Source organism: Neopsephotus bourkii, unplaced genomic scaffold (assembly GCF_033783945.1).
Source record: "Neopsephotus bourkii isolate Nb327-2 ecotype Australia unplaced genomic scaffold, CSIRO-AGI_Nbou_v1 NB_620, whole genome shotgun sequence".
Lineage (NCBI taxonomy): Eukaryota > Metazoa > Chordata > Aves > Psittaciformes > Psittacidae > Neopsephotus > Neopsephotus bourkii.
In genome coordinates this window covers 2,634,286-2,657,024 of record NW_026901120.1, presented here as the reverse complement: position 1 = coordinate 2,657,024, position 22,739 = coordinate 2,634,286, and the positions used below count along the sequence as shown (strand labels likewise).

The 22,739-nt window shown below is 45.4% G+C and overlaps 2 protein-coding genes across 7 annotated transcripts in view; both read left to right on the top strand.

Moving 5' to 3' along the window:
* LOC133211604 (A disintegrin and metalloproteinase with thrombospondin motifs 2-like) overlaps positions 1–8,672 on the top strand; it is a 177,968-nt gene extending 169,296 nt beyond the window's left edge. For all 6 annotated transcript variants that reach the window (XM_061352118.1, XM_061352120.1, XM_061352119.1 and 3 more), the window contains one exon: positions 3,593–8,672. In XM_061352118.1, the coding sequence (XP_061208102.1) occupies positions 3,593–4,056 (464 nt within the window). In that variant the 3' untranslated portion in view covers positions 4,057–8,672. The remainder of the gene's footprint in view (positions 1–3,592) is intronic.
* Positions 8,673–15,631: 6,959 nt separating this feature from the next.
* Positions 15,632–20,105, top strand: LOC133211603 (uncharacterized). Its single transcript, XM_061352117.1, has 2 exons — positions 15,632–15,993; positions 17,554–20,105. Exon 2 carries the CDS (start codon positions 17,556–17,558, stop codon positions 18,534–18,536), a length of 981 nt encoding a protein of 326 aa, XP_061208101.1. The 5' UTR covers positions 15,632–15,993; positions 17,554–17,555; the 3' UTR covers positions 18,537–20,105.
* Positions 20,106–22,739: the final 2,634 nt, after the last annotated feature.

Here is a 22,739-nt window from a genome sequence, read left to right as displayed (position 1 = left end):
AGTTTTGTGTACTTTCACTTTAGAAACAGAACGGGAGCAGAACAGGCATGGTCCATGTGGAAGGTTGTGTGGTGGTGTTTTTCTTAACCTGGCAGAGGCAATACGGTGTTTTCATTGCCTACGATGTCTCCAGCTGCTCAGCAAGGAGCTGTTTATACTCATTACATCTTTGGTCTTTTTTCACCATGTGCATGTCTGACTTGACTGGTGCGGTTGTATGTGCGATTGTGTGTGTGTATGCTCTATAGATGTGTCAACTGGCAAACATAACAGTGTGAACTACTACAGAATTACCTCAATTTTTATTGCTTTTTTTTTTTTTTTTTTTTGCTTAGAAGAATTTTAGAAAAATGCCTTAATGTTGAAATGTAAATGGCATTAATTTACCAGATCCAGCTTTAAATACAAACAGTACACTGGTACCTTGAGTTAATCTTCATATGGAGTGTTTTTACTTGAATGATAAGTATTAGAAGGCAGTAAATTTAATCCAAGGTTAATTTGCACAGCGCATATCCATATCTTCATCAGGACAGGATTGTGACCTGACTTACTGAAATTTAACTGGCATTCTTGCTTCACCTTCCGTGTTTGTGTTGAAGATTTGGAATTCACAAGTCATAAACCTGTTTGTGACAGTCAGTACCAATAGTAGACGCGCATCCACTTTAAATCCGCAGCCTTGGAGCAGATTGCTACCTTATTGCTTTGATCATATCTTTTGGCAAAGTGGCATTTTGGCATCTTTGGGTCATCAACAGTGTAGCACTTCAAACTTGTCATTATCATGTGATCACATACTGAAATTTTTGCTGTTAATATGATAATTTCCTGAAACATGTTAACAATTTACACGACAAGGTGAAAAAGCAAAGACACGTATCTGGCACTGAATACTGTTATGTAAAATAATTGGTGTTTAACTGTATAAATATATTCATGACTGTTACCTTTAAATAGACAATGTTTAGTGATGTTTCAAGAGATGGGTGGCTATAGAGAATGGTGCAATAAGGTATCTGGGAATTGTGCACTATGTCTATATGCACTTTGGTTTATCAGGGATATTTTATTAGTGTTTTGTATGTATTTAACATAATATTAAAGATGTGCCAATTCAGTTTGCTTTTCAATATTTTTTTATGGGACTAATGTGTACCAAAGTGACTGTGAAACTGATTTATTTTTTTCTTACTGATGTTTTGGAGATATACTTCCAGTCTGTCATGCATACTGCAAGTAAAAATAAATAAAAGTTCAGCAAATCTGGATATTTTGGTTTGGATAGAGGATAAAAAATTCATTCTAGCATTCATACGCTACAGAGTTTATTTATACAACATATCAGATGTCACTAAACAGATTACATAATGCAGTTTTATTTTCATGTAATTTTAAGCTTGTCATTACATACTTTTTGGCGGGGGGGGGGGAAAAGACGTTTTTCTAAAGGTGCATTTAGTGATTCTTACAAAGCTAAGAACAGATCTGCCTTGTTGAAAACTACATTTGAACATGGCTGGATTTCATTTTGCAAGCTATTTGGAGAAGCTTGCTTCTTGGATAGGTCATGCAACACAAGGCAAAAATGTACAAAGAGAGCTCTACATCATTTGTAAATATATATATATATAGTTGTATAGACACATGGAGTCCTTTGTATAGAGTTGTGCATGCACGTAGGAACAGTTCCAGCTCTTAAAGACTGGTTTCAAAATGTCTCCAAAGCCAAGGTACTATTCTTAGGTTCCTAAGGAAGAAGTTGTTCTTTATTTCCAGCACCATCTCATTTTAGCATTTGACAAATATGAAAAAGAATTGATGCGTTTGAAAACAGGAGCCAGGATTTTGCTTTTCTGCAACAAACGCAACAATTGGGGCATAAATACAATGCAGAGAAGGTGTTTTCACCTTCATCAGCCAGCACTAGCATTTTAAAGCAGCAGCAAGAGTTAGTAGTTTATTATAGACTGATATGTTTGCCAATTAAACACCTATAATGCCCTATTTCATTAACTGAGGGTGAGTGAAGAGGTGACACCTACCCTTTCTGAGTTCACTTGATATCTCTGGGTCTGCTCTGGTTCTCTGCTTTGCTCTAAGGTTGTTGACAGGGTAAGTCAGTATTCATAGCAGGATGGTGAAATACGAGCTCCAGTACCACGCTGACTTGAGCACACCATGTGCCATCGGGTATGCTCTAAATAAAGGCGAGTAATTGGAGTTACTCATCCTTTACTGTAAGAGTAGGTGGAAATGTAGTAAGAGCAGGGAGAAAGGCAGAAGTGATTTCATCTCTGTCTCAGCATTCTGGTCACAGGGATGTTTTGTTACTCATTATGCCAAGTGTTGGTCAGTCTGCCTTTCTCCTCAGCACTCTCCTCTCCTACAAGCCCTCCGACTCCTCTTTCTCTCAGCATGGGTTGTGTGTTGGGGTTTTTCCTTCCCTGCAGTTCCCAATAGTTCCTCACTCCATCACTTCAACCTGAAGGCAGAGGAGCTGTAGACCATTTGTGTAGGACACATGCAGCTTTCTTTCCAAGGAGCCTCCTAGACCCTTCACTGTCCATCCACTGCCAATTCATATGGTCCTCTTCCTTCTCTGAACAGAAATGACAAGGGCTTGAGTAATCTCTGAATAGGCTTCTATGTTCCTCAGGCAGTAGTGCAACTTGGCCAGCTCACCTTTAATGCCTTAGACTACATTCTGCCACCTCTGTTTCAGCAAGCTCAAGATCTGCTGTAACACCTCTATTGCAGTGCAGATTGTCAAAACAGCTATTGACCAATTATCCTTCTTTCTCTTTTATTACAGTTTTACAGTCAGTGAGACAAAAATCAGGACTCATTACTGAGTCTCCCGGTCATCAACGGACTGGGTTGGCCCCTTTGCACTGAAGTTTGTTCTGAAAATATCATCTCCCCTTTTCTCTTGAGCAAGGGACATACTCAGGCAACGCTGCTTATTTCAGAATAGAGATGCCTGGCAAAAATATCACTCTAATAGCATAAATATCACTCCAGCGGGAGATGGATTCATCCTGACAGTTACATGGTACACATCGAAAATAAGACTTGACTTTCTTGAGACAGTCCAAATAGATATAAATTACCTCTGACTGTGGTTGCTCACTGCTAGAGCGTAGAAGAGCATTAAAGAGAGTGAAGTAGTGAAAAAAGTTTTCTCAATATAAACCTTGATGACTTTCTGGGGGTTTAATGTAGTTTTACCAACAACACAGTAATATGGGAGTGCTTTGAACTCTAAGCCAAAGCGGTAATGGAATTCATCGTGGCTGCATGGTCTTCAGGGTAGCACTTCCAGAGCCTGAACGCAAAAATCAGTGTTACAGTCTATAGTGTGGATGAGGCTGGTACAAACAGTTCAGATCAGCTTTGCATCCCTTGTAGTGAACTGAGTTTTAGGTTTAATATTAATCCTGCTTCTGCTTACAGAAGGCTCATTTGCCAGTTTCCCATCCCACTTTAAATATCAAACTCTCTGCCCACTGCCAAAGCTTCAGCTTTGTTTCTTTTTTTCTGATTAATGTGAAGATGCTCTTTATTTATCTGTTCCCTTTTTCTCTTTCAGAAGATCATTGTCAAGGAGACAAGTCAATGTTTTGTCGCATGGAAGTTCTCTCTCGTTACTGCTCGCTTCCTAGTTACAATAAGCTGTGTTGCAAGTCCTGTAACATGTACAGCAACGTAACAGAGGTGGACGGTGTAACTGATTCTAACATAAATAAGAATAATGTCATTGAGGAGGAGCTCCTGACCACTCTCAGCCCTCCCATGGGCCTGTCCACTACACAGTCTTCCACCAGCCCTCCTCTTGTTCCCAAAACACGTGCACCTCCTTCCAATGCAACTGAGGAGCACCCAGAAATCAATGCAGTGGATGTTCCCTATAAAATCGAGGGGCTGGATAATGAAGTATCACAGCACAACATCATTACACGGAGGAGGATACCTTATGAAAAGACAAGGAATAAAAGAATTCAGGAACTGATTGCCGAGAAAAGGAAAAAAGAGACTCTTAGGAAAACAAACTAAACTGAGAATGTGGCACAAACAACATTTTTCTCTTATAGAGATGTCACCAACATCATGGTATTGCCCGTGTCATAAAGACTAAAAATGGGGGAAAATCGAAGTGGTGCTATGGCAAAGATGCCAAATTTTGAAGCCTACTATAGATGGAAATGACAGATTGTTTCACAAGTGCTAATCTGAACACTTTGACATCTAGGTTTACAGGGTACGGTAGAGTATTAGTGCAATATCATTACAGCATTTCACTGAATCCAAACAAACTGTAATACCTAGGCCAGGTTAGCAGGTTTCTAGTTCATGAGCTCTTTTTAAGTCTTCTATGCTTGTGTAACACTGCTTGGGAATAGTAATGGGAGTTACATTTAGGATGGAGGAAAACAGTCCCAAGACATGATAAACCCTCTTCACACTGACAAGCAGGTGGCCAGCACCCTGTGATGCTTCTGTGCACTGCATAACCGGGCACTGGCTCAGCCCCCGGTTCAGGAGGGTACGTAAGAACATGCCAGGCTAAGCTTAGGTGACTTTGGTAGAGCTGCCTTGGTGGTCACAGCCAGGAATGTGCTTATGTAGCTTTCTGAACCGGGCCTGCATAAGAAAATACATAGAACATGCTGTAGCCATAAATTCATGTGTAGATTAAGAGCTGGCAAACAGTGCTTTACATATTTCCGTAAATGATTTCACAGGATTCTCCTAAACTTTTGAATACATGCAAGACATAGGGTAGATCCGGCCAACTTGGACTGACAACATCCGAGTCTTTCTGTTTACAATTATCCATATATTTGAGTCTTTAAGTCCCTGTAATGCAACAGCCTCAGTGATCTTTGTTGGTTGGTGCTTTTTTTACTGGTATGATTTTTTTCCTACCCACATACTGTTTAACTTAAAGATGACTGGATTGTTGTTGCCTTTTCTTTGGTGCTTTGTTAAGAAAACATTCTTTTTCTCCCATAGGATGAGATTATTTTGGAGGAAACATTTTTGCATTATCTTCCTTATGACAGCTTTACTGATGTAGAAGTGAACAATCGTTTGCTGTACCCTTACATATACACAGACACACACATGTACTCACAGTACCAGGTCTGCTAGAAACATTAAGATTTGTAACCTGACAACCCTTTGAGTACTTCCTTCCCCCTCAGGGTCATCATGGTTTTCATAGGTCATTTTGAATTCCTGATTGGTGATCAGAAGATGAATTCAGCTTGGCTCTAACACTGCAGAGATGGGAGCATGGACTGGTTCCTGCCGTGGGTGACGTCTGTGCAGTTTTTCTCCCGTCTCCTGGCTTGGGCTCTTCCATTTGTTTCCTCTTTGCTGGTAAACCTCCTGCAGAGCCCAGGGCTTCCCTGAAATCCTCCTTTACCACTAGCACATCTGATGGCTCCTAGTTCAGATTTTCCAGTAAGACCTCGTCCTCCAGCCCAAGCTGGTCTCAGTTTGCTGCAGTGCCAGTTATAAGCCTCTATATAGTCACATAGTTATTGGAAATGTGCTGAGTTTCCAGCTCTTCTGTGGCCGGGCTGCTGGCAAAGAGCTTCAGAAGTATCTCAAGGTGAACCACATGTGGCTTCCTGCTTCTTTCCCTTCTGCTCTCAACCACCGTGGATGAATGAGCTGCCCAGTCTCTTCTCCAAAACAAGCCAGTCCTGCTGGAAAGGAGGCAAGAGCCTGCAGGATCAGCAGACTTTGCAGCAGTGAGATGTGAAACTGTTCTGGCCTGAACTGTGGCCAGAAGTATGAAGGACAAGACCTGGTTTAAGAGATACTTTTGGAGATACTGGTCAAAGCAGAGAAGGAATGCATTCAGCTGGTGTGATGGCATCAAGCATCCCTTCTTACAAAGGACTGGGGTGATACATTTGGGTGAGTATTCAGGAGCAGCTCAGGCAGTACAGGGATGGGAGTTAGACCAAAGACCATGAAGACCAGGAAGCGCGATGGGCCTGGTAGAAGTCCAGAGTGCTAGGAAACATCCCCTGGGCGAAGCAGACATGGCTGCAGATGTGAAAGCAAACAACAAAGTCATCTGTTCTTGTTTTGCAAAGTAAAACTAAAGCTCCACAGTTTGGCAGCATTGAGCATCAGTTGGCTGGGCAGTGACAGGAGTCTCAACTCACACTTTAACTCATGAGACACTAAACGCTTTCCTGCAGTTGAAGACTGCTTACCTTTAGTGGCCTTCACTTGTGCCAGCCTTGCTCCATTCCCTGCCTGTCGTTACAGAGCCACCATGTACTCGCAAGCCCAGCACTGGCACAGAAGCCTTGTGGCAAGGGGTTTGTGGTTGCCTACAGAGAGGACAAGTTTCAGTATCAGCATAGGGTCAGGTCACATCTGTGCAGAACAGAGCAGTGTAGCAATGAGCACTGAAGGGAAAAAAAACCCATCATGCTATTTATAAGCAAGGAAGATGTATCTAAGTCAACATCACTCCAGCTGGTGTGCCATGGGAGACACAAGCTGTAGCGGGGTTCCCAGCCTGAGGGCTTAATACTTCTTGCCTTCCACGTTTCCTTTACACAGATGTGGTTAGTGTAAAACTTGTCTTTCCCCCTTCAAGTTATTATCCTGCTTTTAGCTCTGTGGACAATAAAAATAAACCACAACCTCCAGCTTTTTCATAACCTAGACACACATCCAAGCATATGATAAACTTAGGAAAAACCCTCACAAACCCAAAGGTAGACAGGGGTTGGGTCTTGAAATTATATAGGTGAGGAGGTACAAATTTGCTGCCTTATTCTCTGAGGCTCTATGAAGACACATTTCTCTGACCTCCAGAAGCCTGAAATAACCCAAGTAAGAGCTTCTGTTCTCCCTTAGCATCTGGAACAGGCTTAGTCAACCAGGTAATATGAAGAAATGCCACAGGACAAGTGCCTACAGCTCAAATGCTGCCTCTTCTGTACAAATGACTTCCAAGTTGTGTCCCAATAGAAAATGGGGCAGGAATTATTTGGTGCAACTTCCAGTGACCTGTCTGCAAACAGCACAAGGAAAGGGCTCTTCCAGTGCAGTGACCCAACGTTTGAAAAGGAGTGGGCTGTTCTGTGCTGAGCATTTCCAGGGTCTCCCAGGGCCAAGACTGCTATAGGCTGGCAATCCACATGCATGGCGTGGACACCCAAGCTGAACTTGCAAAGCTAGTTCAAAGTTCAGCATCCTGCCCATTTTGTTCTTTCTCTAGAGTGAGTCAGTTCTCAACCAAACAAACCAAAAGCATCTTTCCAGATGAAGTGGAAACTTCTGCTGCATCTTGGATCAGGAGCAGACTTCCAAATGGCTGGTGTGGTGCTAGCCTAGGTCTGGTGTTCATTAGGGACTCAGTGTAATGCCTGCTGATGCCTGCATTTAGGAAGTGCTTGCTCCTTTCTCAGTGTCACCTTTGGGAGATTTAACTTATTTCTCTCTGTTTTTAATTCTACTGAACATTTCTCTAGCTGTTATTTGAGGAACACTGAAATAATATTTGAAGGAGCAGCTTCAGTCTAGGTTGCTCAAGACAGATGCTGATGGACACACACTGGTTCATCTCCTTAATGGAGCGGAGCCACCAGCTGCCTTCTCTTTACAGTCTTGCTGTATGAAGGGAGGAAAAAGTCTCTTCAGACCAGGAAAGATGCCTTCTTGTCGAGATGGCATCAGTTTTTCAGAAGGTGTTTTCAGCAGTTCCTCACGATGGTTGTTTCCTAAGACCACGTACCTCACTTCTAGAAAACACAGAGCAGAGCTCTATTGATAAAGAAAAAGCATCCCAAGGCAATGGGTGGGCATTTGCATTCAGCTGATATTTATTCCATGTCATGCAGTGAAATTTTGGTCATTTTTTGTTTGGTTGAACTTTGACAACCCTTTCCCCTTTTCTACAATGCTGTCATTGGCCAAGGGCATCGTCATAGTGTGTCTTCTGTACCCTTTTGCAGTTTCCTGGGTACTGCATTTTGAGCCGTAATGAGCAGAGAGTGGTACTTTGATGCAACCTAATCCCCCAAAACAAAAGCAGATTTATAAGTAATACATCCCTGCAGAGGCCATCTCAGAGATCCCAGAGCTAAAGCAATCTGCTCCCATTAAAACACATTTTGTGATATAACCACCAAGTACACAGCTTCCTAAATTGTCATTTTTCTGTTGGTCTAAACTTAAAATCCAAGTGACAGCCCCTCATGAAAAATCCCAAACCTTTCCTGGTGCCTTTGGCTCCAATCTGCTGCCATTGTTTTTCACTAACATTCCTTTAGAAATTCCTCTAATCTGTTATAAATGCATCACTTTTTATATTCGTTTTATCTGTTCAGTATTTAGAGTCTCACAGCATCTCCATAGAATGCTTTCAGATATTTGGAGAACTCTAGAAATGGTGCTTTACCAGTACTCAAAGGGGTTTATGTTTTATTTTATTACGTAATGCATTTAATGTCTTATTTACTCACCTACAGAGCACAGTATTAGCTATCTTCATCTGAATATCTATATGCAACTTCCATTCACTTACATATACCTTAACAGAAATTGCAATAAATAGCCATTTCTTGTATATTAAAAATGTATATACAAATTAGAATCTTTAATTTTATAATTTATTAAATTCAAATGTCTGTGTTCTTTTGCAAAGTGGTTCAAGTGGTTTTTCCCTGTGCTTTTTTCACTGAATTGACATTATGCAGAGGTGGGGGGAGGACGAATCAGCATCTCTAGGCTAAAACCCAATTCAGTTTCCAAAACATCATCTTAATGAAATGGGATTGGGATACACTTACTGCCAAAGTCCTATACCCTTGTTACAACACATTAATATTATCCAAGGCCAAATATTGTGAAGACTAAAACCTCAGCTGATAACCACACAGAAATTAATCAAATACACTTAAACCTGCTCGAAGCTCTCGGCCTTTACACTGGGCTGAAATCCATCCTGGTCCGTGCATCATCTCTTTAAAAGGCTTAGCAAATTTAGGCTTCTATTCAGGACTGATGAGCAAATTTCACTTTGCATGTCCTATTGATAAAATAATTGCTCCTTTCCATGAAATTCTTTTGCATACATTTTCCTGCCACATCCTGAGTGCTCGGAGCCAGGTTCCCTTTAATGCGTAATTGAATCGCTTCCATCTAATTGAAGTTTGTTGCTTGAGGATTTGAAAGGTCCCCACTTACCTTGATTATTCACTTAGCACCATGCAGTGCGTTGAAGTCCAACATGTTCTTTAATCAGGTAACGAGCAGCCTCAGCATTTTCAATATGGAAAATCATTTACTTACTTAAATGTCCTGGTAAAACAGTGACCCAGCCAAAATCTGGGTTTCATTTACTGCAGCAATTCATGTAGTATCTAATTTCCAGCTGTGACAAGGGTTATATTTAAGTGGCTTTTGCTTTCCCAACCCAAAGATTTTGAGAGTTTAGAGTTGCCATGTGGAAGGGTTTCACATCCAAAGCTCAGACATGACAAACATGGGTCAAACATGTTGGGTCAAACGCATGGGGTCAAACACTTCCAACACCCCTCTTTCCCCCTGGTCTTCCTCTTTCTGTCTGAAATGCCTAAAGATGACAATTACAGGAGCCTGTCTCTTACTTTCCTGTCCTACATCACCTTTTTAGCCCATTTCCCTCCATTCTTCAGACTTGAGCTATAACTGGTGCCTATGTGGGAGCCCAGACAGATGCACATAGAACTTCACACATGTACACATGGCCCCATGGGGACACCTCTGGCCTCTCTAGGTATTAAAGCTCCTGAGTAGCATTTCCCTAGCCTGGGGGTGATGCCAAGTGCCAAGTGAAGAAATGGAAGTGCCAGGGGCTCAGCTTTTTGGTACACAGCACAGAACCAAATCAAGTGCAAGAGGAGCCCTCTTTACACTCATTACAGAGAGAAGCAGAGCAGGATACCATATGCAGAGAAACCTCAGCATAGTTGATGTGCTGGGTTTTATACTTCATCAGCAGATTGCCCCCACCAGCCCTAGGCAATGAAATTGCACTTTGCATCCATGCTACCCCCAGCAGCACCGGGCTCCAGGCAGGCCAGTGATGGAGGAGCCACTCAGGCTGCATTGCATCTCCGGATGCAGAGTTTCTAGCTGAGTTACCACTAGATGGTGGCACGGCACAAGAAGTACAGTTATGGTACAGTAGCTGGACTTTGGGAGCAGGGTGAAAAATCCCTGGATGTGGTGAGAGGGGCTCTCTGCATCCCAGGGCTGCAGGAAGGACCAGATGGAGTAAAACCTGTTCAACTCGGTCCCCAGCACAGTGTGGAGGTATTTGAAGACGCTGTTGTATGCTGGCTGTGCCTTGCTGAAGAACGAGCATGAATCCTGTGAGGAAGAAACAGATCCAACAGCAGCAGTGGAGAAAGAGCCATGAGCAGCCCCCAGCACCCAAATGACAGAAAGTAGTTCAATAATTAAGCTATTTTCTGGGAGTGTTAGTTCTTCAGTCACCTAAACACAGCCCAGCTGATACCTAAACTCTGGCTGATAATAAAGTTTAGAGGATAACACCCTTACAGGGTTTCCCACTGACAGTTATCATTAACTGGTCTTGCAATTGTTTTAATCAGGCAAAGCTCTACTATTAAAGAATCACATCAGCTATGGGAAGACCAACCTGTTTCAGGTGAGCTGCCGGCTTGGATTAGCTGCCAAATGCTGAGCAATTCGTAATAAACCATTTATTCAGCAAAACAGGATCCGTTTTCTGGTTTTAAGTGACTGGATGTTCCTGGTGCTGTTTGTGATTCAGCAGTCTCTCACTGCAACAAGTCATTTATGGCAGGTTTACTGGAATGGTTTGGGTCCTTTCCAAGCTGTGCTGGGGGCTCTGCAGGAATGATGGGTACTGCTTCTAAAACAAAATTGATCTCTGTATTTAAAGGGCCTCAAAAAAATGGAAGCTGGACTTCGGTGCAGTTTTGGTCTGCAGAGCAAAGGGAAGTACATGGGGTTTCCTGGGAGCTGAGCACTCACCCATTCTTCTGCACAGCACCTTTGTACTGCAAAAGGAGTCCATCTGGGTTTGTTTTCAGCATGAGGGGGGGTGGATCAGCAGCACAGCACATTTAGACCCCCATGCCCCTTTAACAGGGACATGTAGTGACAGGACAAGGGGGAACGGTTTTAAACTGAAAGCGAGTAGGTTGAGACTAGGTTTTATGAAGAAGCTCTTCCCTGTGAGGGTGCTGAGGCGCTGGCAAAGGGTGCCCAGAGAAGCTGTGGCTGCCCCATCCCTGGCAGTGTTCAGGGCCAGGTTGGACACAGGGGCTTGGAGCAAGCCCCTCCAGTGGAAGGTGTCCCACGGCAGGGGTTGGAACTGCATGAGCTATAAGGTCCCTTCAACCCAAACCAGTCTGGGGTTCTACGATTCAGTGAAAAGGCAAGTGCACAAATGCACAATGGAACCTTTGCAGGCCAGTAATAATATAAATGAAAAATATTTGTGTTATTTCAAGTAAAAACCCTGGATTCCCCAGGGAGCTCCAGCCAGCAGCCACCGCGGTTTGCACTTTGTGAGACCTCCAATTACTTTAAAACCAGCCTGTACCAGCACTGAACTGTGGGCAGCCAGCACCAGTGGGAGCCAGGCAGATGAACCCATTGCACCAGCATCACTTAGGAACCAGCAAAGACTCCCTGGAGTCATTTTCCAAGCTTAATTGAAATCCTAAGGAAAATAAGTGCCTAACCCACTGCAAGCCTTGTTAAAGCCGCCTGAAAGGGCTCCACCTGTGCTCCCAGCTGGATGGAGAGCTCAGCAAACAACCCTTGTGATGGGCTGCAGCAGCTCAGCCCTCGCAGCAACCGGTTCCTCATGGCAAGAGACAAGAAATACCTGGTAACTTCCAGAAAATCTGTGTGCAGCAGTGGCAGTGTTTGGACAAGGAGCTGCCACCGGTTACTGCGTGAGCTGCAGTCAAGGCATCAGCTGTGGGTGCCACATTTCTAACCCAGCTCTGGCTGGTTAATACAAAACCAGCTTATTACTGTTTCATGGGAATATCTTCGCCATGTACCGTAGCAGCTGCTCACTGTAATGCACAGGAGGTTAATGGGATGAGGGGTATAATTAGGGAGCACAAATCATGCGGAATCTGGCACAAATCAGGTCAAACTGTTTTCCTTTCCTGGACTTTTAACAACAAACATGCAAGAGGGAAGCAGCTGGCTGCACCGAGGCTTGGCGGTGCCCAGGGTCATGCTGACCCTGTCCCCTGGCACTAACTCTGCTCCCTAACTCGCACTCTGACATGTTCTTAGATACCAGCTCCAGGGCAGGAACCAGAGTGGCAGCATCACCCAACCATGCACCAGTCACAGTATTTGCTGGTTTACCAAAGAGCCTCCTTTCCAAGGCAGGAGTGTGGCAGGATGGTGTGTGCTGGCTGATGGCAGTCTCTTTGTGATGCTAGTCCTTTTGGGTGCTGCAGCAGCTCCAGCAGGAAGAGAAGGCAGAAGTGAGTGGAGGCAAAGAGATGCTCATCAGGGTGGAAACCGCTTAATAAGAAGAAAAAGAAAGTGTATTTACAGTTCTAGTGATTACTGGGAAAGCTTGAATCTGGCACCCTGAATGTCCCTTGGAGACCTTGTGATCAGAAAGGCAATGCACCTTCATCTCAGTGTCTCCCAGCACAGCCTCCCAGTGAGGAGCTGGAAAACTGGGATTTCTTTCAAACTGGGATTACTGCAGTGCTGCCAGTGCCAAAACCAAGGCTCAGATGTGGAGCAAAGCAGCCATCACTGAGCTATCACATAGGTGCCACCAGCTCTGGCCTGAATCCAGCCAGTGAGCTCAACACGATGCCCAGCTCCTCGTATCCACATGGATATCCACGAGCCAATCCAGGCAGGAGGAGCTTTCTCTCTTCTAGCTTTTCTGTGCAGATTTTTCACTTTGGAAAGCATAAGGTGATATCTTTCCCCAGAAAATAAATATTCCTTGCAATATTCCAAAGCAAAAATTAGTCATGGAGCAGCCTTAGCACTGCTGATGCCCCACTGGGGGGACACTGCCTTTAGCCAGCAGTGCTGGAGCCGGCCCAAAGCCCCTGCTTGGCATTAAGAGCATTTTTCCTGAGAAAACCCAAAATGGGAATTGACTGTGGTATCCATTTAATGCTCCCAAAGATTAATGGGTTTGTTTGTCCAAACATCAACAAGCTTCATAAATGCCCAAAGGAGAGCAGCCTGTTACACTTGTGCAACTCTGCTAAGCCGCTGGAATACAAAACCTTCCCCAAAACTGGAAGCATTCAAAAAATAGAGCTAACGGATAAACAACCAGACAAAAAAGTCACTCTGTAGCATGAAGATGTCAGTCACTCAGCCAAGCCTTGCAGAACTAATACCTCCTGTTTGCCTCGGCACTGCTGTTGCTGTTTTCTTTCCCATTTGGTTTTTAATCCCATTTGGTTACTGTTTTCATGCACTCAGGAATGCTGATTCACCATTCTCTCCCAGGGGAGTATAAATACAGGAGACCGGGATGGTTTAACCAGAGCTGGCCTCAGAAGTGCTTGGGAAAAACCTTGCAAAGAGACACACAAGCGTTCAAAGGTGCTTCTTTTGGTTTCCCTAATTCCCAGTTTTTGAGCAACCACTTGGTAAAGAGGGAACCGAATGGCTGGGGTTGAGGTAAAGAAAGCAGAGGTATTGCTGTAAATGGTATTTGGTAAGTGATAGCTACTGATTACACTGCATCTGGTGTTTGTAAATTTACAGTTTGATTTTCGTATCATCAAGAATGTAAAAACAATGATAGAGAACAAATCATTTATATGGGTTTAATTCCAATAACTGTGATTCCAATAATGTGATTTTCCTAAAATAATGCTGGGAAGAAACTGATTTCAATAGATAGAAGGGACTTGTATTGCAAATCCATACTTTTAGTGTAGATTCCTAAAGAAACACCTTACCCAACCACATTTAGTGAGGACTTTGCTCACTTTAGAGGCTTTTGGGCAGCTTCTTATTGCGGGGTGTGAGTCTCTGCTGCCCCATCCTCCTAGAGAAGGCTGCCACATCCCGCTAGACACCACCAGAGCCATGATATGGCCACCACCAAAGAGATATGGCAAAGCACCAGGATAAGCCTTGACCCTGTCTAACACCTGATAACCCAACACTGAGCCTAATTCGGCTGCTCGCAGGGCAGGGTGAGGGTTGGCACCTTGCACAGCCCCGTTTCTACTTGCTCCATCAGATCATGCGGCCTTTGAGAAGGAGACATCTCCATCTGGGAGGAGGGATTTTCCAGGGGAAGGGAATGATCTTGAAGCGTGTTATGAAGAGAATGTATCTGTGCACATCTGCAGGTGGGGATGGGTTTTCTCCAGATCAGTGATTTTCCTCATGAAATAGCTTTCCCAAGCTTTACTCTGCAGCTGCTCAGAGTAGCTGGGGTCTGAGGTTTTGTTTTTTGATTTGATGGTAATAATGGTGCCTGCAAGCAAGAAGAAACAGAAGCTCTAAGTTGTTACTACAGCATGATCCCAGCTGGTCATTGCAAATTCAATGCATGAAGTTTAAGGGTCATTTCAGCTAACTTCAGCTGTTTGGCATCAGAAAACTAGACAAATGGCTGAAGTTTGCACACCTTTTATATTTAAGTGCTAAACAATGGCTAATTCCAGAGAGCAAATAATCTCTGCTTTGAACCATATCCTCCTGAAGGGATGCACAGGTCTTTTGAGCTGCTTATTTTTTGCCACTGGAGATAAAGACAGACCCTGGATGATGAGCATGGGCTTGGGGGATGAAATCAACAAAGCCAATTCCAGCCCAATGCTGAGAATATTTGCATTAAAACTAAAGCAGTGATCTTTAATCTAGGGGGTTACCTTAGTCTCATCTCTCCCAGCAGCTCAGGGCAGATTGTTTGGGGAGCAGCAAGCTTCAGAAACACAGTCACACGCTGCTTGCTCACACAGGGGTGTTGTGCAGCGTGGCTATTCCTCAGTAGTGAACAGTGTCTGTTAAGGCTCCCTCTGAGGACAGTATTGGGAAATGAAAGCAGCAGGAAGGTTCTGCTGCAGAATAACTATTCACCTCCCCACCCAATGTGATGCTGCAAGAGGCTGTGCAAGGGGCACTGCAATTGCACTAGAATTGCAATCAGTTTGCAGCATGTCAATAAGCCATAAAACAAAGACAAATCCCTGCTGCCCACAGACCTGGATGCTGCCAGTCCTCCTGGCAAAGCAATTTGCCATAATGCAAGTGTGTGGTTGGTCTTTGCCAGCTCAGCAGAACACAAAAGGGTGATGCTGTGTGGCCTGGGGAGGGATAAAGCTGTCAGTGCAGTGGCAGAGCTGGCTGTGCTGTACCTCTGCAGTGAGTATACAGCTAAGCACAGAACTGAGAGGGAGGAGAGCAGTGACAAGGATGCTGCAGGTGCCCTGCCTTGGATAAACCTGGCATAGTGGCATGAATTTGCTCATGAAATATAAGCAGAGAAGTTGCAAAATCAGCCTGAAATCTTGGGGCTCCACCTTTCAGCAATGAAATACAATGGTACTGTGGCTCCCCTTTTCACCTGAGCAGCCCCTCCTGCGGCACCACGCTCGCATTTCACATGGGGAAATAGAACAAGGCAGTCGGTCGGCAGGGATTTGTCGTGGAGCATCCTGCTGGGTCGGGCTGGCTGTGCCTCCCTGGTGCCCGTTTGCTGTCCCGATGGCACGTGGCGTTTGTGAGATGCGGGCTCTTGCCAGGGCAGGCAGGCAGCCAGAGGGCTATATTTAGCTACAGCAACAAAACAGGCAGCAGAATCAGCTGACTGGAGGCAGGGAGCCTGATGCATGGTTTAGTTGTAGACAGCACATACTCCGTACTGAAAACAGGGAGGGACACAGCAGGGGAGAGACGTGGGAGCCAGGGGAGACGAAAGCCGCCCACCCCTCCGCACCAGCAGCAGTGCAGGTAAGGGCTGGGTCTGGAGCTGGGCTGTGTCCTGGGTGTTGCTGGGCAGGACCCAGCAGGGCTGCAGCTGGGGATGCTGTGGTGTGGATGGAGGGGAAGCTGCAGGGCAGGGGCTGTGCTCTCTGGGGACTGCTGGGTGCTGATGGAAGGGGAGCTTGGCTTGGATGCTGGTGCAGTGCCCAGGGCAAAGGGATCGTATCCGGGCTGGAACTGATCCATCCCATCAGAACAGTTTTGCTGTGAATAGGTAATTTAATTTCCTTCCGGAGAAATGGCACATTAACAGGACTCTGTTAATGATTACTGCTATCGTAAGTTAACACGACACATGTGTGCCTATTAGCTGGAGCATCCGGCTGCCCTCCTCAATGCTGGGGTCAGAGCAGGCCCAGATGCTGATGCTGCTGAGCTCAGGCAAGGGGTGAGATGAAAGGCAAAGGGGCAAGTCGCTTTCTTAATGCTTAAAGAAATGAGAAGGAAGGAGCAGACCGCATAAAGAAAGGGAATAAACAGGCCATAACATTTACAGGAAGCATCTCCTACTCTCAGTCAATACCAGCTTGGCTGACTTTATCAGAAGTACCTGAGATGAAAACCAGTAAAAGCCAGCAGCAGCTCAGGGTGGGGATGGATAACCCATCAGCTCCACCCTGGGCTCAGCAGGAGCTGAGCTCCATATGTGATCCACAGCTCACAGGGAGGTTCAACAAAGCCTGATTTATTTCCAGCAATGACAAGCAGTGTTAAAATAGCTAGCAAAGCACTTTTGTTGTTGATCACACAACAAAGCTATATTGTGTTGGCAGATTATTCACATATAAATTCCACGGGGGGGGGGGAATAGTAAAATATCAAATAAAATGAAAAGGACCCATGCTATGTGGTCATTTCTGCCAGAAAGGGAGATAAAGCAAAGCACAGGGGAGAGTGTTTTGAGAGAGAAAAAACTCACCAGTACAGTTAGCAAATGCTGCATCATGAAATACTTGTAAAGGAAAGGTTTACCTGGCTAGTGGGAGCAGCTGGATGGGAATCCATCCTAAAAAGGGTTGAGAATAACCATGTGAATAGAAAAGACATGGATTACATCCCTGTTGAGATCAGCCCTTGCCTGTTAGGACACAACGTGAACGCAGAGCCCTTTTACAGTGAGCAGAGCAGTGGAGTATTAAATAAGGAGAGGAGTTTGTCCCCCACTGCTACAACAGAGACAGTGAGGTGAGCTGGTGCACCTGCACCATGCTGCTTCAGCTGCTGAGCGCTTGTGTTGCTTCAGAAGGGAGCATCATTTCTGATCTCATTTAATGAACCTTTCATTTCCTGCTGCATGTAATCACTTGGCTTCCTTGGTACCCTTATGGCTTCCTTGGCTCCTTATGAAGCCAGGGATATAAAACCACTTTCCCATCAGACTTGTCAAGTGCAGTTTCTGTAAACACCACCATTGGCCACAAGAAAACCTCAGGTGTCTCAGGGAGCGTGGACTTCAAAGCAGCAAGCCCAGAATCTCTTTAGGGCAGCTGCCTTTGCCGCTGACCATGTCTGGTTTGTTCTTTGCAGCCATGGCACCCCGGATAAGATTAAGCCTTTCAAAGCCTCTCCCAACCATATGTGAAACCCACGAGGAGGCGATGGAAGACTCAAGCACCAGCCCGAAGTGCACTGGAAGCGCTGCCACCAGCCCAGACTCGTACTCCAGTGATGATTACATCCAGTCTATTTGCCACCTCGCCAGCCCCACCTTCCTGGGCCTTCCTGAAAGCAGCCACAAGGGCCAGGACAGGAGGACCCTGAAGACCACTGAAGACATTTCATGGTCTCCATCCCTTGGGGGGATACAACAGGAAATGTCAAAATGTAAATTAACCAATTTAATCTCAAATGTGGTGCCGCTGGGAAAGGGTGGTCCTGCAGAAACGGAGCTCTGGTCCAGAGAGGACCCCCTGGCTCAGATCTACACCCATGCAGGAAAGCTCTGCTCCTCCAAGGCTTCTTTGTACAGCAAAAGCTCCAGCACTGAATACTCACAGTGCAAGTCTTCCTCCCCGAACAGTGAACTTCATCCTCCAGCCATGAAAGGAAAAGCCACAGGGAAACCCACTTTTCCACGAGTGTTCAGTTTTCCAAGGCTTCCCTCCCCAAGACCAGCGCAGAAAGAAGCAGTCTGCTCAGAGATGAAGTATCTCAGAAGAGATGAGGGAACAGTTTTAGGGAGTAACCACAGTCAGAAAGAAAATGGCCCCATGTTCATCAGTGGCGAAGAGCTATCTCCATCCTCAGCCGGAGGGAAGCTGGTTGGAAGCCCAGCCTTGCGCTGCTCAGGCAGAAGCTGCTTGTTCAATACAACAGGCACTGATGAACAAGAAGGGAGAGAAACTTCTCACTGTGACAACAAAAATGAAGGGGGTGATATTCCCAGCAAGCAGAGATATTTCCAGGTACCTAAAAGAGCCATGATCCACAACTGGATTTCAGAGCACAGATGCATCTGGAAAGAAGCAAAGATAAAAGCTTGTTTGCTCCCAGCCATTGCTGAAGTGTGAAGAAGTAGCTGCTCGGAGTAATTTTATTCACAAGATATAACCACCCTGTGCTCTAGAAGCAATCCCTGGAGTTCTTACACAGAAAACATGGCTTGAATGTGCATGCAAGTCAGGCAGACCTTTGTGTCCCGTTGTATCCCTCAGTAGTGGGCAAAGGGATGATTCAGAGTCTCATCCACTAAGGAAACAAGCACTCAGTTCTCATTTTGGAAAGGCAACAGTCCATAGAGCATCTCCCCCCACCTATTGCCTGGAACTGCCCTGAGCATGAAGAAAGCTGGAGAGAGTACAAAGCCCGTCTGTTCTGGAGGAAAAGTGACTTTCAGGAACATCAAACTCCTGATGTTTTCCAGCAAATGCCAGCCAGATGTAGCTCACACTTGGGTACTGTTATCCTGAAAGGAACATTTTGACCAACGCTTGAACAATACTAAATGTGCTCTCTCTGACATATGCATTTACTAGGAGACCCTTCAGAGATCACTGTGTCAACAACCGGAATACCACTGGATAGGTCACCTCTTAGTGCAGTAGCATCAAGAAACAGTTTTTAAAAGTCATAAGAAGCCTTTTGTGAGGATTTGCTAAAGGGCAGCATGGAGAACACCAGCTCCTCCGGGTGGTGATATTCCCATTGCTTTCCCTGGCACATCCCTGTTATCTTTACTCCTTGATGCACCCTTGAGCGAGGAGCCCCAGGTGGGCATTGCTGTGCCAGTGCTGCAGCTCTCCTGGAGCTGTACCAACCTGTGATGCCAGCTGTAAAACAGGTATCCCGCTGGTTCCTGCACTGTCACATCCGCATCAGGTGTGCTGTGGTGAGCATCAGGTCATCCCTAGCTGCTGGGCTTCACTGTTCAAACTGTCTCTCATTGGTGCTTTCTCCTGCAGTCAGAGCATCCTTGTGTACCTGTGTTTAGTACCACAGTCTCTGTAGTCAGCCAAGAGCAGTAGGTGAGAAAACTGCAAAGCAATACTAGATTAATTATTACTACTACTACTACTAGGAATAACTCCTTTGGCACAGAGAAGAGCCCAGGGACCAGGCTGTTTGTTCAGCAGCAGCCAAGATGGGAAACACCATTGGAAAGCTGCAATTATAAAAATGCTAACAAACGATTCCTAAACCACCCTCGGGCAGATTAAATCAGAAGGCAACTTCTGCTCAGTACCAACAGGAGGGTAAATATGCCCGAGGTTCAAAAGGTGAGCATATTCGGGCTTTCATTTTCACATCTCTTACCTCAAGTAGTTTTTGTCCTGTTGAAACTCATTAACATGAACTGCTTCTCATCTTGGTTTTTGAACCAACCACACAGCAAGAACAAAAGTGAAGATGGCTCCAGCATTTATTATAGCTGATGGAGAGATTTGGATTGTGGGGGTGCCAGCCTGCTCTGCCTCCTCCTCCTCTTTCCCTTCCTTCCGAAGTGATGCTTGTCCTCATTGCCCTGCTGACATTTTGATTTCTCTCCACGTGAATATTTATGACACCAATGCCTTGTCTTGTGCCTTGAGCTGCATGTGCCCTGCTTTCGACAGAGAAAACAAATAAAATCATGACATCCACTTGCTGTTTCCATTACTGTAGAACACGGGTGATTATTTCCAGTGCAGGGCTGGTCCATAGCACATGAGCTTCTGACTCACCACACCAACACCTTCTCACCCCACCAGGTCACCAACAGAACCAGCTCCCAGGCTCTTCCCTCTCCTCTGCCATTCAAAGCCTTGCAAAGCTACATGGAGCACTAGGTGTTTAGTGTTAGGTGCAGAAAGGCTTTCAGGAATGCAGCTTTGGGGTGAATTGGCTTCTTCTGGTGTGTGCTATTCCCTTAGTGGAAACTGAGGTTCTACTCAAGCAACTGGGTTTTGCAAGAGGAGCAAACAAAGCTGCTGGGACAAACAGAAGCACAGGGAAATGGGGGTCGTGGGGTGACAAAGCAGCAGGAGTGGGATGCCAGTGGACTGGGAGCCTTGGGATGGGGGGGGATTTAAGCTGTGCAGTAAAGGCTGTGGCTGAGGTAAGAAAGAGAAACCTGATTTACATAGTACAGAAACAGCAGATAGGGAGAGTTGTTTCTACCGGGTTCAGATAAATCCTGGTTGGGAAAGCACAGCCCTCACTTTCTTCACCATCTCTGCTGGAAATGAGCACATTGGCCCCATGAAATCTCAACAGATCCCTGGATAAGTTTGGGGCTGGTTTGGTGAGGAGCTGGGGTGTGCGGCAGCTCCTTCACCCCACAGCATTGGGTGCATTGTAGCAGCCAGCATCGGCTGCTGTAACAGTGAGGACTCCCCAGGGTGCTGAGAGCGAGCATGCAGTGTTACCAGAGGAAGGTAAATCAGACACTGTCTGATGAGGTGATGTGGCACGTAGTTATCTAGCACTTTTCTCCCTGTTCTTCCCTTTGGTGACCATACTGCCCATGGACGTACATCTGGGGCTATTGCGAATGCTCTCCCTTTTGTCCTCTACTCAAAGCAGCAGATGAGGCATTGCCACTCACGATAAACCTGCAGAAGCTGCAGCCTGTTCATAAGTGTTCCCAGAAAAGAAAGGAAGCCTTATAGAGGAATTTAGGTCACAGAGTGCGACAGAAGCTGTGCTGCCTCCATGGCCAGTTCCATGGCAGGCTCCGCATTTGAAGTCACTGGCAGCAAACTCTCATTTATGGAGATGCCACAACTGCAAAAGGGATTTGGAGTAATTTGAATGGGGAATTGGTATCCACATCCCACCGGCAGCTTTCAGTCTCAGCCTTCACAACCAGCTCACAAGCACTCTTTGGGCTAACATGAGATTTTGCTTCCATGATCGTGAGGCCTCTTCCTGCTGCAAACGTTAAATGCATTTGGAGACAGAAAACCATGACCGGAATTCACAAACCAGGGCTGGTGAGGCAGAAACAAAACTGCCCTGCTCTTTCCTCCTATGCTTGTCTTTCACACGACAAAGATACTGATCAGCTCAAACCAAAGGCAAGGAAGCAGCAGCTCCATGAGCCTTGCTAATGGGATTTGGTGATTAGACCTGTGCAGTGCAGAGTCAGCTCAAAAACTCCTACAGAGACCCCTATCCACCCAGGAGGAGATTTCTGTACCAACACAGACACGCAGGAAGACACAGGTCGATCAGAAGCTAAAATATGGGCCAATGCAACGTGATTACAGACAGGGGTAAGGCACCAACCCGGCTCCCAGGAAGGGATTATAATGACCTGAGATGAGCTGAAGCAGATTTAAGGGCTGCACACAGACAGGTAGATGCAGGAGGTGTGTGACAGGGGTTAGCAAAAGTAGTTTCTAGAATGGTTTTGAACGCTGAAGTGGGGATAAAAGCAGCTATTTCTGTTTTAAGAAATCTTAAAGCTACAAGAGAAAACATGGGGCTTAATTTCAGGGGATCAGACCCAAGCCTGAGGCAGAACACAGCATCCCACTGCTTAAAGCTGGGGCTTTGCAGGAACTGCATCAGGCTTTCCCCGTGCCCTGAAGTGTCTGCAATTGGGCCTAATTGCTTGTTGAGGGCATATTTTAATTAACTTTGAGCTTTCCTAAGTGGAGGATAATGATAAATGGTGCACATGAAGTTAAACTGCATTTAGTGACTAAGCAGGAATCCCTTCGCTTTGAACGAAAACCTTGCCTGTGCCATCAGCAGCGTGATTAATGGCAAAGCATTCTGCATTTGCAGCTGTTACCATGGGCAGAAGAGAGACCTGCAACGATGCTGAAAGCTTTTCTGCTTGTGTTTGAAGAGTCAGATCACTGAAGCACAGCTCTGTGCCTTGCTCACCAGAGCCTATGCATGGTTTTGTGGCTGGCATCACTCAAGTGGGCCACAGGTGACAGCAGTGATGACCTCTGAAGCACCACATCTTGCGCTCGTGGCCTTTTCCCATGTTCTGGGATTCTCAAGTATAACTTAATTTGCCTGGCATGAGCATGTTGTGTAAATACAGATACAATGTTCCTGGCAATTGCAGCCTTCCTGGAATTAATGCTCCTGGAGGCAACACTTCCAAGGACTGTTGTGAAGAGCTGAAGAAAAACTTGGCATTTTTGGAATGCCGTCTAGTTGCTCCATAATGTTTGACCAAATGCCATTTGAAATCAAAGGGAGCCTGTAAGGGCTTCAGAATGGCCTTGTAATGGGAATAATTTTCTGCTGCATTTAAAGCATAGATTTCTAGTAGC